This window comes from Catharus ustulatus, chromosome 6 (assembly GCF_009819885.2).
Source record: "Catharus ustulatus isolate bCatUst1 chromosome 6, bCatUst1.pri.v2, whole genome shotgun sequence".
NCBI lineage: Eukaryota > Metazoa > Chordata > Aves > Passeriformes > Turdidae > Catharus > Catharus ustulatus.
This window is the reverse complement of record NC_046226.1, coordinates 46,756,289-46,770,100: the sequence shown is the minus strand read 5'-3', so window position 1 is coordinate 46,770,100 and position 13,812 is coordinate 46,756,289. Positions and strand designations below refer to the sequence as shown.

Genomic DNA, 13,812 nt, shown 5'->3' with positions numbered 1-13,812 from the left:
ACATCACAGAGATTTTCTTCAGCACATTGAAGGGTTTAGCCTTATGTGTCCTACCAGATGTGCGATTCTGAAAAGAATGATCGACTGTTATGGAGAGCTGCATTACAGGTTTCATTTGCACACGGATCTGCACTCCAGCTGAGCTCAAGATTTTGATGAAAAATGTAGATTGTCTGAAGATGATGATGCCATCTAAACAATAAAGAGAAGAAGAAAAATGTTGTATACACTTGGAAATCTTTACAAAGCCGAGTAAACAGGGACTTCCATTTCCACTGCACACAGAGATTCCCAGAGAATCCCAGACCTAGTATCTACCTAACAGTGAGTAGGATCATGTTCTTTTCAGAGAAAGGAGCAGGAATCCCTCTGCAAATAGATGTAGGCTGTTCTGTGGAAGGTGTGAAGAAGGGAATTTACCTTTTCTTACAGGCAGCTTCACAATGAAATTGTTCATGTAGATATTTCCACAGGAACATATTTTTATAGTCTGCAGGGAAAAGGAAAAAAGCCCACAGCAGTGAATGCATATGATGTGAGACAGACAAGAGCAACTGACAAGCTTCATTAAGCATTGAGGAGTAGTGTCTTCAAAACCTCATCACCCCTGGGGTCAGTGTAACTCAGTGTCCAGACACCACACAAGAATGTAAGGAAAATAGAAGTGACTTCCTATGTATCACTAATTAAAGACAGTTACTCACAGTTCTTCCTAGGGTGACTAATACATTCTTTAGGCAAGTCATTGTCCTTGAAGTCCCGCACTGAATGATCTCCCCAATCACCACAACTGTGTCATCAGTGTTCTGAGAAGACATGAGAAAAAGGTGTGTGCTGACATTTTTAGCATGTTACAGGCTGGGAGCTTGAAGAAAAAAGGTGTCACTGAAAGGTTAAGAAGAAGTAGTGAAAGAATTGTGGTATTTGATATCTAACTTCAAACTGTTTAATTTTTTTGGCAAAATCAATAATTTAAGTAACTTTCCTTTCTACTCTTTTTCCTTGCTATCAGCCTGTGTGGATCTCATTTGCAAACATTCACAGATAACTCAAACTTTTTGCAGAAATTTTGGCTCATCCACTTCCTTCTGACAGTCACACATGAAGAAAACTTCAAAAGAAATGCTTGAATCAACACTAATACATCCATTAAGAAAATGATTTCATTTAAAAAAACGTACAAGCATGTTGAAGCTACAAAACTTAGAAGTTAAGCATCAGCAATTGACTTGCTATCCATTGCAAATTCAAGAATTTATGAGGTTTAAGACTGAGCATGTGTTGAAGTGCTTTGCTGGATTGGGGCCATTTAATTTAATTAAGTCATATAATGCTCCAGCAAAGTTTAATGCCTCGTGCTACTCAGGAGAATTAGGAGTGAAAAGAGAAATTGCTCATACCTTAGCTAAGACATAATGACAGTTGCCATGAAAATTGAACCTCTTATTATCGAATGTTGTTATATGGAATCCTCCATCTATGTGGCAACTTCCAGAGCAGGGCAGAGAGATACAACTCCAGTGGCCTCCTTTGCAAGTGCTGTGCAAAACCCAAAATGCAACCATTAGAATAAACACAGTTTCAAGGGAGCAAAGGTGATACACCATTTGAATGTGCACAGATGTGGCCTCTTTGTATTTTTAGCTGATTATCTTGGTTTCTTATTAAAACCCTGTGGCTGGAAGCCTTTATATTAAGCCCTTAAAGTGTGAGGGTTGAATTCCTCTCAGTGGGAGAGTTAACTGCACTGGGCTTTGGGCTGGCTTACTCAGAGTCACGCTGAGATGGGAAAGAAAGAAATGCTTTTCTGGGCCTAAATTTTTTATTTGACTTTTCAAAGAAAGAAAGAACCTCTTCAAGCAGGATCTTGCAACATCTTGCGCTACTGATGCAACCGTTCAGCAAGTCACTGATACGATGCTTCAGAAGCTAATTGTGGAGCACCTGAGATAATGAGCAATTCTCACACCTGTGCACACAAGAAGAAAACAGTCCAGCCACATAAGCTTGGGTTCTGAGAGGAGTATATGAGGATGTGGCAAGATGGGAACCCCCCAAAGTCCATTCAATTCAATTACTCAACATTTCTGGGATTTGAGAAGCATTTTCTCAAAATGCAGGATATATTAATCCAAAGGGGCTTCCAGAATGTTTGGCCATGCACCATAACACATTTCATTCCTCCCTATAGTAAAGCTTTAACCAATGGTCAAAAAATGGTGTGTCACAGGAGCCCAGATTACACACACAGAGTAAGAAATGTAAAACTGTTTTGAGAGTAATATACCTCAGATCTTATCACCTTTCACCAGTGCAGAATGGAGATGGGTTCAAGCTGCCAGGTTTTTTTCTAAATCAAATCATTCTCAAGGATCAGGCCTTCTGAGATCTGGCCTTTAAACAGCCTTGCGGAGAGTCAGGGGTTGGAAGTGCCACTTATTAACATAGTATGACTTCTCATCTCACTTCTCACCTGACTAGTGGCCAAAGTCTCTGAATTAACCATTAAAGAGTTTCATTTTTCTACATTCTGAAATCTTGAGCTCAGTTTTCACAAGCAGTTTCAAGTGAGGGTGAGTAATAACTATGTGTGGTTGAGGAATACCTCCAAGTTTTCCTACACTGTTGAAATTGAGAACAAGGTTTTGAGTTGTTATTTAAGACAAATGACAGGAAAAGATTAAAAAAAAAAAAAACAACCCAACAACAACAGCAAAACAAGGAAAGTACAGAATGCAACTGGTCAGTGTTTTGAAATAAATACTTCTGCTTTTTTAGTGCAATCAAGATGACAACAGTACCAGTTCTGGCAGGGAGTGGAGTAAGTTCCTCCAGATGAGTAGACTTTGCCTTGAAACATACAGGGGCAGCTGTCTCTGGGGATGCACTTCTTGCTGCTGAGGTCATCAAGGATAGTTCCTGTTCAGACACAATGGCTAGTTAATATTTCTTTGGTGAGTCTGGGAAACACCATCAAGAAAGGTTAGAGTATGGAAAAAAGCCTGGATTATTCAGCATTTCTTAAAATGAATGGGATACTTTTAAAGGAAAACACCACACCGGGCCCTTTCAGCTTTTAATGGATGGGAAATATTTCTTACTAGAACTCAGATGAAAGCAATGCCAAACTCAAAGAACATTTCCTGTTATGAAATTTTTCACTGTGAGCAGGATTATCAAGTGCCAGATTCCAAGGGTGTGAGCCAGTTCCATCCTTTTCTAATAATGAATCTGACAGAAATCAGAGCCTCATCTTAGACTATTTCATGTGAAAATTTACGCGTGCACATACATGGAAATGTATGCATTTATGTTTTGTGTCACTTAAGCTACAGCAAGGTTTAGTGTCATAGCAGGGAGGTATCTCATGAGACATCTTCACCTGCATTCTTACTGTCTAGAGAACACCTCTTCTCTTTCCATATCTGCACCATTTTTTCCCCTGTCTAGTCCTTAGAAGTCTTTCCTTCCCTTCTCCAGTGTCAGGATATCAAGTCCTCAGAAATCTGCCTCTTCCAAGAAGAAAGTTTGCAAATGATGCTAGAAGAATCAGTTTATTTGTTGTGTGAAATGGTAAAGAAAGGGAACAACCTCCCTTTTTGTCCCTTGATATGTGTGATCATCAGCATAAGTGAGCTGCCTTACCAGGAGGACAGAAACAGCCATCTGTACACGGGGCTTTACAAATCTTGCTCCTTTCTGGATCTGCACATGTGTCAGCACAGGAATTTCCACATTCCATGTATTCCATGTTGTTTGGGCATTTCTGATCTGCAAGACCAAACCAAAATGGAGTATGTTAATGATGTATTCATAAGATCTCTCAAATTGTTGTGTCACTACCCAACCCCTTCTTCCTCCTTTCCTCTATATTTTTTTGCAAGACCTTCTATCCAGATATGTTGTGTTTGTTTAACCTCGTAAAGGAATGTTTTATGGCCACTTTTACTTTATCATTTGGACAAAACTGTGCTGCTGGGAAATATGAGCTATCTCACATTACATTACTATCTCAAGGTTGACTGAAGTCACAATACAAGCAAAGAACACCAGATTCATTTAGGGAGTCATAACAGTTTATTTTTGCCTGAAGCATCAGTTCTGCTGGCATTAATTTGCTATCCCAATCCACACCAGCAGTTTGGCTGAACTACCTGTAGCCTTTCCCCTGGATTTAAAGAGATTTCCTACCCAGTAACTGGACTACTGAGTATGAAAACATGGGGTAAGATAAGTACAAACATATTGCTCTTCTCAGTAACTACCTCTGTCTAGTTGTCACCATGTTGAAGTAAGGCTTTTTATGAGTTAACCGTGCATAGTAAAATAAAAAAAAAAAAAGAACTCGAGAAAACCTAGTTGTTGGAAAGAGATGGGCAATATCAAGGTATAGTTCTAATTTAAGGAGCAAAATCAAGTTAAATTTGTAGAAGCTTTTACATTAACAATCTTTGTGTCAAAGATTGATTCAAGGTAGTTACCAGAGCTCCTAGTTTTGCTCAGCTGGGATCAGAATACTTGTGTAAATGTGTAACCTGAAATAAACCTCCAGAGAAGTAGCTACTTACAGCAGAGCTCTTTGGTCCTCCATTCCCCAGGGTCTCCCTTCCTCAGGACACAGTCTCTAGAGTACTGGTTTAAAGTGCTGCATATGCAGCTGGAAACCAAATCAGAGTGAGAAGAATTAATTGCACAGTAGCACATATCTTCAGCACAGGTCTCTATGTAGTCATCAAAGGTAACCACTCTGGGGCAGTTTCCAAAACGGGACATAAGTTTCTTGCATCCTTTTTTCTATTAAAAAAAAAAAAAAAAAAAAAAAGAAAAAAAAAAGGCAAGAAAAGCAATACTTAATACTGGACATTTTCCCACCTTTTAGGTTTTTGAATATATACCCCAAGTTTTGATGACAGAATTCTAGAGTCACAGAATAATTCAAGTTGGAAGGGATCTAAGGGATCTCAGGAGATTATCCAGTCTAATTTTCTGCCACAAGGTCCTTTGCCTTGGACTGGAAGCTGTCATTCAGTTGGGCATTTTCCCAATATCTATTTCTTTAACACCATAATAGGTTATTCTTTCAACTGTAAGAACATAATTCTGCTCAAATATATGTGTAGAGTTCTGAAAAATTCAGTTTTTCAGAAGAGTGCATGCTCTGTAATTAAGATTTGTTTAAACAGTCTCTTCAACACTGTAGGTTGGGAGTATTTGTACTTCTTGGTCCCACACACTTACATATGCACTGCATCTATTGTCCTTCCTCCTGGGATGTCTTCCAGTGTCATCATCTGGGCTCACATCAGCACACTTTTGTGATGGATCCTCTACTTTGTGGAAGTTCCCAAACTGCCTCGGATGCATTTTATATCCTGCAAAAATCCCCAGATGTATTTCAGTAACTGCCCACAATTCTTTAGGTCAATAAATGGGCTATAAAAATGCACTTACTCTTTGGACTCAAAGGCAGCATGCACTTCATGAGAAGCCCAAATTTAACCAGCATCCATATTTTATAGAGGATGACAGACTGATAGAACCTTCTGTTGGGCTAGGGTCAGGAATCTGGCATGCTTGTATCAAGACCTGCTGTCAGCCCAGGCATTTAAAATCATATGAGACTCTTGAACTTTCTGATCATTTCCAAAGACTTCTCTTTGTTTTGGGTGTTTTGCATGTGATCTTATGGAGTTTTCTGTTGGCATGTATAACAGTCATATAGGTATTACATAAAAGGGTGTTGTTATAACTTTGGATTCAGTCCTGCAGTTGATATCCCAGGATGAAGTTCCATCCATACAACCTGCTGCAGGATTATAGGCTCAGCTATTTGCAATATCTGAAGGTGTCAGTGGATGGCACCACAGTTTCTCCAAAGATACTTTGTGTTTTCTCTGATGCTTTTATTTCATTATAGATGCAAAAATAATCACACATAGAATGATTAAAATAGAAGAACAGAACATGCACTCGTGCGTTTCCTTAAAGTATGTTATTGTCAGTGTTGCTGCATGATAGCCAAGCAATTAATTTTGGTCAAAGAGATTGGAGACTCTCTCAAGGCATCATTACAAAAATGAAAAGAGCAGAAAATCCCAAATCATCTCAGAACCTCTTAAAATACATCTCCTGTATACGGAAATATTCATGTGCCTGCTGGGAAATCTGAAAGCCTGTTCAGAGGAAACAAATATCAAGTTTCATGTCATGTATGAGAAAGTCTGTTCAGAGTGGAATATGCTATATTTATGACCTACCATCCAAAATCAAATCATTCTTCCCATTGCCATCATAGTTCCCACACAGACCACATATTTTCTCTTTATATGTTTCTTCCAGGTCCAGCTAGAAAAGAGCAAACAGAGTTTAAAGGCCTTTCCCCATATCACCAGCACTTGTTGCAAAGTGATTCACAACAGAAAAGTGCAGTGGCAGAAATGCTCATTCCCAGTTTGCAGCAATCTCCTTTTCTGCTACAAATCTCTTATAAAACTTATCTGCAGACAGATTGAATTCAAATGGGAAAAGAATACTCCAGCAATTGTCATTGCTACCCACTGAAGAGGTAACTGATGCATGTTGAATACTGGATTAATCCCTGGACCAGTGTCTCCCAGTATGGAGACACTGGTATACAGACATTCGGTGCATCTTGCAGGGTACCCCAGCTCCTCTCTGGGCACGTCAGATAATTGTGATCTAATGCTGGATGCTGTAAAGAAGCAGCCTCTGGGTAACTTATAGCCATATATAATGGGTTTTCTAGTCCATAGGATGATGAAAAATTTTATAGTAGTTCTAGGAGTGAGTCTGCCCAGCATTACTTGTTTTGTTCATGCTTAGTGGAAATAAACGGCTAGGTTAGCACACTACAGCCTTGCTGGATAAAACTATTGTACCTTTTCACTCCTATATGCTTGGGGAACAGTAGTGGTGCCACTCAGGTCCACCAAGAAAAGGCAGTGCTTTTCTTACTGTTGCATCCTCTACACAGTAATGTAGTGGTAATGCCTTTAACATTTTAGGTATTAGTACATGGGAAGGGAGAAAGCAAATACATCAATAAATCAGAATTTCAATATCAGTTGATTGCTTCCTGGTATTTTTTCTCTCTATTCACCTTTTACCCTCTCTCTAGTTCTCTGAATGGCAAAATATGACCCATAATTTCCATTTAGTTAATCTCAGCCCTGATTGCGAAAGACAAGCGTTCACAAACAAAAATGTAAATGCACTCTTGCACAAGAGGACATTGCAGGGTAGATGTTTAGAGGAGAATTCCCATATAGCATGGCTTTGGAGTGAAAGGGGCCCAGGTCTGAAGTGGTCACAAAGATTTGTTTCCTACACAAGATGTGCTTGAGACAGAGTAGCAGGGCAGAGCAGGAGGGCTGTGTTGCTGCCAGTACCCCATGGATCAAGGAGCTAACTACAGATGTGTTATACCTAGGGTTAACCCTTCTGTTATATAAAATTAGCTGGAAATGCCACAGGGTTGTGCCTCCATGCCCCTGCACAGTGAAACTATTACCTAGTTTGGTGTTTATCAGCTTATGGATACAGTGATACCTCCCTCCCACAGTTTCAAATATCAACACAGTGCCTGCATCCAGCCCTGCTTTTCATCACTGATGAGGTTCATCACGAGGAAAACAACTAACTGACTGTTCATACTAGGAGAGTGTCAGCCCAGTTCCACTTGAGTGTCAGGCCCAGCTTGGAAGTGACTTGGAAGTATGTACAGGTGTCCTCAATCAGGATGCTCTTCAAGCTGAAAGGCATGGCGATCCTGGAAATTCAAGGGAGCAAAACAGATTGCAGTGAAAAAAAGACTAATTAAATCCTCACAGACATATAGGAAATAAAATTAGAGTTAAAAGGAAGTAAATAAGACATGGGAACACTCTGCAAGGTTAGACTTCATCCACACAATGTATTACATTGTCCGCTGTGTCCTTTTACCAACCTTAATCCACAACTCAATACATTTAGGTCTCTTGTCAATAGTAAATCAGCCACTCAACTGACAGAGAGCAGCCAAACCCAAGGATATAACCCAAAAGTTTATAAAAAGCAAAATAATAATATTGGGAAAATGGCCCTCCACATGAGTACACTACATGTTATTATCATCCTTCTAGTACTTCCTTGACATTTGGGATTCACACACAACTTTTCCATTTTACCAAGACAATTAACATTCATTTTGCAACAGCCTGAAAACCTACAAATTCAGAAAATGCCTAGACGATAGGAGATTTCTTGCCCTTTTGGTTTAGAGACACATACGGGCTTTGGTGCTACAGAATGGAAGGCTGTCAGCACATCCCATATGCTTGCAATTTTCTCTCCAACCAGACTGTGAGGGGTTTTCTCAGAGTCAAAGGTTGCCTAGGCCCTTCATAATTATATGTTAGGAGCAGAACTCTGCACTCCCCATGAGGACTGCTCTTAACACTGTGCCAATTTTTCAGCTATTGTTACATATGATTTTTACTTATGGAATATTTTTACCCCTCTCTTTGCAGTTTCCTTTGTGGCTCATTGTTGAATTGGAAATAAAGGTATCAATTTTGATTTCTAAAAATTCTGCCTTTTCTTATGAGAAGATCCCTAGGCAAGTTGTGATCTGCAAAGTAGTGTAATTTTCTAGACTAATCTATCTTGAAACAGAAAATTATTCCTAAAAGAACCATCTGTTCCTGGACAGCAGCATTAAACAGTAGGGTTAGCACCACAGAAATAATGTTTTGAGAAAACAGAAAAACCACAGAGCTTCTACAAATCTAAACTCTTTATGAATAAATATGTACTCTCCTCCATCCCTCCCTCTCAAATCAAAGCAATATTAAGGAATATTAAGGAAACCTTAAAACACTTTCTGTTTTTATAATATACACATTACTCTCTACTTAACTGGTTGGTGTTGGTCCTTGGGATGTGTAGTTTAGTTTAAATGCTTTTTCCCTTCTCAAACACTATGGGGGGGGGGGGTCTCTTCACAATACCCTGTTCAAAAAGCAATGAACATCTCACACACCACCACTGCCTTCCAGTCAGACCACCTAACACAGAGCAATAAAAATGCAGCACAAAACAACAGCTCAGCCTTTACTCACTTCTTCCCGTTCACAGTGATTCCCGTCTCCTTCACCTCCAGGACCACTCCATCAATGGTGACAGTGAAGTAGATCAGGAAGCTGTTCTTGGCACTGCGCCTGATCTGAATGTTAAAGTCCTGGTAGCTGTCATTGCAGTGTGAAGCGAAGACGTATGTACAGGTTCCAGGGAAAGTAAACTTTACATGGTCAAAGGTATGGAAGTGGAAATTGCCCCAGGTGGCACATTCACTCCTACTGACAGCAGAGACCTGGACTAAAGAAAAATCATAGTACGGGAACTTAGAAATTCACCCCATATGAGGTGCTTGCCCTTTTTCTGCTGAAAAACATTAAAGGGGCAGAATTTCAAAGGCAAAAAGAAGATACTAGCCCTTGGGAAGCAGTTTCATCTCACTGAACTTTTGAAGTCCATGACTTTTGAAGTACAGAGATACCTGCAATGTGAGCAGATTAGCCCAGTCTCCTTTGAAGTTAACATTAAGAAACAGAAGAGGTTCAGCTTTCTCATCTTACATATGTGCCTAGCAAGAAGATGCTGTAAACCACGTGCATCTCTCCATTGTCTAGAAAAGCTGTCTCTATATTTATGCTAAGACATATTTTCACTGTAGATATTTAAGTGAAGTGAGGAGAATCCCATTCTGGATGTCTAAATCTGATTTAACTCAGGCAAGACTTTGTATTGAGTGCTTTCCAGGAGGAATGAATTTACAGCAAAGTGGCAGTTGCTGATCTCAGTGGTTGAGGCTGCAACCAGCTTCAGCTGTTGGCTAAGAGATACTTAGTTTTCCTTCTGAACTCATGTTTTGGATCTCTAAGTTGTATCTCAGTCAAAGGTATAGATACACAGTCTAAGTGCATGTAAGACTTTACTTCAGAAAGCAGTAAGCTTCACAAAGAATCACCTTGAATTAAATTATATATGCTTGCTACAAAATACTTTCAAAATTTCTTCCGAAAGAATGACAAATTAAATGGGCAAATTTCTTTCTGTTGATTCAGGTAGTATGTTTAGGAATAGCAATATCCACTACAGATGAAATCAAAAACAGTTACTCATTTACTCAGGTAACTCTAAAATATTATGAAATATTCCTGCCTAAGAATCAGCAGGGAAGAACTGAGAAATTCAGAACCTTACGTCTGTAAATGAGCAGCCCAAACTCATGTGCCCAGTAAGTTCTTGCAGAAACAGATTTTTAAGGGGACTGCTACTGTCATAGGTGGTTGCAGCACTGTAGTGGAATAGGGCAATTTTCTACACTTTTCTACACAGTAGCAAGGGCAAATGAGAAAGTTTGGCTGTCCTGGAAGAGAAATTGCTGGAATTACTAAGGCAGTAATAACTGGTACATCAACTGTATATAGCAGTTGGGAAAAGTGTAAGACAGTAAAAATCAAACCAGGGCAGCAGACTACAAAAAATATGATTCCTGCTAATGCAGCATTTCATACTGGTTGATCAAACCTAGCCGGGGATATGGCAAGTACTTCTTCTATGAAGAATATGTGTGAAATGTGTTGAAAAGGATGTCACCATTTTTTATTTTTGTTTTTTGGTGCAAACTGCATTCAGAGAGTCTCCTCTATAAGATTAGCCACTTAGGACATAAAACAGTTGATACACAATCTAGTAATGAAAGAAAAGAAGTAAAATACTTAAATGGTAGAAAATAAGGATAAAAATGTACAATGCTTAACAGTATCTGACATGTCTACAGCTCTTACATGAATATGTTACACATTTTCGTTTGTCAACTCTATTTCTCACCTATGGAGAGCCATATGAGAGCAAGTAATGCAAGAATTAGATTATTTTCTTACCTATCTGAACTGGTTCTTTGCCCTTGCAAAAACTCCAAATTAGGCACAAGATCCAAAATGATCTCCCATTTTTTATCTCCATCTTGACATGAAGTCGTAACTTGAAAATCCTTTCAGGGAAGTGCTTTTTCTTGGCTTATAGGCAGATTTTTATAGTCCAGGAGTTTGGCATGAGAACAAAACATTGATGGCAGGGTCCCTGAAAGGTGGAGCTTCATTAAATTCTCTTTCAGTCATTCATTATTAGCACCCAGAAACCTCTCTTTCGGACAGGACGGGTATCCAGTTCTTTCTTGCTTTAGGGGGACAGAGAGCTGTCTGTTTCTAACTTCCTCCTTTGAAAATAGGTCCCCTCACCCTCCTCCTACAGTTGCTATTTCTTTGGCAGCAATAGTTTTTTTTTTTTTTTTTAACATTTGATTAGTTACAAGCAATCATTGACCTCTTTCAGAGTTTTTCCCTGTCTTGCACATCAGCAGAGTCCCCCAGCACAAGAAAATGTGTTGCCTCTATCAGTTTTAATGAGTACTTCTAAACAGAGCAAAAAGTATTACCAGGTGAGGCATAATGTATGGTTTATTTAGAACAAAATCTTTTGGCAGGAGGGCATTGTCCTTTAAAAAGTGTATCCAAAATATCCTATCAAAAAAGGCCAGATTTACTGCTTCAGTATATCAGAAACAAAACCAAAAGGGCAAAAATTCTCACCTCAACTTCACAAAAGGGATTTAATTTATTCTTTATGCACACAGAGGTGGTGGATTCTTCAAACATTATAAGGAAGCAGAGCCCAAGTCCCATCATAATGTAGAACACAGTTCATTCCTTCGCCACCTAAATTATGCTGCTGCAAAAGGGTCCCTTGGTGCTCTCAAAGTACTTTAATACCCTACCACATACCCATAAAAAATCCAGTGAGCTCAGGTATGGGCTCTACACCCCTTGTAGGACATCCTGTCAGATATTTTGATATCAGTAATTTTAGAATCCCTTCTAGAGATTTACTTGCTCTGTTGACACAAACTGATCTTGCATTTCTTTTCCTCATCTGTGCCATGGGGGAACTGCTCCTGACAAGAGAGGAAGCCTCTCACCTAATCCCAGCAAATCAAATATGGATAACAAACATTCTCATGCTTCCAGCTTCTCCATCCCCTTTGGGAAAACAGTAAAGCCAGAGTGATTGCCAGTAGTTAAGTGGACACAAATACAGTTTAAGGTGGACATAGTTTTTCCCCTTCTTGCAAGGCCTCAGATCAAGCATGCCCATGCACCCACTGGAGAATATGAACATGAATGCCTTTTATCTGGTTGGCAGGTAGCAATCTGGGCCTTGGGAACAGCGTCTTGCTCACTGCTTTAGCAGGCTTTGTGCTATTGCCATAGTGGTGTCCCAAAGCTGGCCCACTGCTCCCACCATCTGCTGCCCTACACAGGTACAAGGTGCTTTGCAGAATTGCAGGTAACAGCATCAGCCAGATGCCCTTGCTGCTGCCCTTGCTCTAAAGAAAACTCTGCGCCAGGGTGCGTGAGCATTGTGCGGGACATGAAACAAGAGTTCGTGTTACCCCTTTGCCACTGTCCATGCCCCATTAATTCCATTGTCAGCCGCACTTGAGGCAGGGCGCTACTGGGAGGTAGTTCTTGAAGCCCTGCCATTTTGGCTGGAACACAGAACAGACTTTATGGCACTGGTGATGGAAGTCATGGACCACTGCTGCTTTTCCTTTTAATCACAAAACATCTTCCCTCCTGATTTCTGTCCAAATAGATACAAAGTAAGCTAGGAGAATATAGCTTAACCATGAGAATATGATATTGGAAATATGAAGATGATCTGAAATTGAATACAGTGAAATATCAACACTCAAATTCAACAGATTCTCCTGGTAATTTTCATACTGAGTTCTTGTTTAGGCCACAGAATAGGGCTAATGGCAGGTGTGTGGAAGGGCTTTTCCCAAGAGGAAAAGCATGTAGGTGAGTAGACCACAGATACAGACTAAGCTTAGTAGAGGGTAAAGGCAGAAAGCTGAAATATATGAATTTTCCAAAATCAATGCTAGTGTCAAAATCCAAGTGCATAACTCTGCTGAGATAAAGTCCATGTTTCTTCAATCACTGTCCTCTTCCTTTCCCATTTCCACCCAAGAAATCAAAGTACCTATTTCATTCATTTTGGTACGAGAGTAGAAGGAAGAATCAGACTCTAGGAGTATGACTCCTGACTCTGGAAAAAAACCCTTTATTCCCACTGAGCTGCACAAAAGCAACAGGAACCATGTAGTAACTACTTGCCAAAGATACCCTTCAGATCGGAGTAGTCCTTTAATGACAAAGACATATTAAGGTTGACCTCTGCAACTTCCAGCCTTTTGGGTTCTACATGTGGGCTGATTCAAGGTAATGAGAGGATGGGCAGGAGGAATGAGCTAAGGCATGATTTCTCCCTGTAAGCCCCACCTAGCACTTAGGGGCCTGGGAAGAACATGAACAGCATGTTAGAACTTTTCAAGGAACAGACAGAATAAAACAAATTATTCATTGAACCACCATCCACTTATGCTCTACGCAGCACAGACAGTAGTATCAGTCATCTGGGATCCTCCCCTGAAAAAAGCAAGAGCAAAACTCTACTCAGAGAAATGGGAAACCCAGTCCTCTTGCTCTGTACCTAGCCGTTTTCTTACCTCTGCTTGTCTGCTCTGTCATTTGTGCCATTCCTTTGCCATTTCTTGGGGAGCAGAGTTTCTGTCAATGACTAACCAGAGCTGCTGCTTCTGGCTGCTTCAGATACTGCGGGCTACACTCCTTAGAAATCACTGGTTGCTTCAATCCTCTGCAATGATTTCAGGGCTACTGACAG

General features: G+C 40.0%; 1 protein-coding gene across 1 annotated transcript in view; it reads right to left on the bottom strand.

The window, feature by feature from the left end:
- Nucleotides 1-11,028, bottom strand: part of LOC116998250 (mucin-5B) — a 41,813-nt gene extending 30,785 nt beyond the window's left edge. The window contains exons 1-12 of the mRNA XM_033063753.1: nucleotides 10,947-11,028; nucleotides 9,120-9,375; nucleotides 7,675-7,789; nucleotides 6,258-6,345; nucleotides 5,239-5,372; nucleotides 4,569-4,794; nucleotides 3,646-3,771; nucleotides 2,802-2,919; nucleotides 1,401-1,539; nucleotides 705-806; nucleotides 421-490; nucleotides 55-192 (exon numbers count right to left, since the gene is read on the bottom strand). Of these exons, the coding sequence (XP_032919644.1) occupies nucleotides 55-192; nucleotides 421-490; nucleotides 705-806; nucleotides 1,401-1,539; nucleotides 2,802-2,919; nucleotides 3,646-3,771; nucleotides 4,569-4,794; nucleotides 5,239-5,372; nucleotides 6,258-6,345; nucleotides 7,675-7,789; nucleotides 9,120-9,375; nucleotides 10,947-11,028 (1,594 nt within the window). The remainder of the gene's footprint in view (nucleotides 1-54; nucleotides 193-420; nucleotides 491-704; nucleotides 807-1,400; nucleotides 1,540-2,801; nucleotides 2,920-3,645; nucleotides 3,772-4,568; nucleotides 4,795-5,238; nucleotides 5,373-6,257; nucleotides 6,346-7,674; nucleotides 7,790-9,119; nucleotides 9,376-10,946) is intronic.
- Between the last annotated feature and the right edge of the window lie 2,784 nt (nucleotides 11,029-13,812).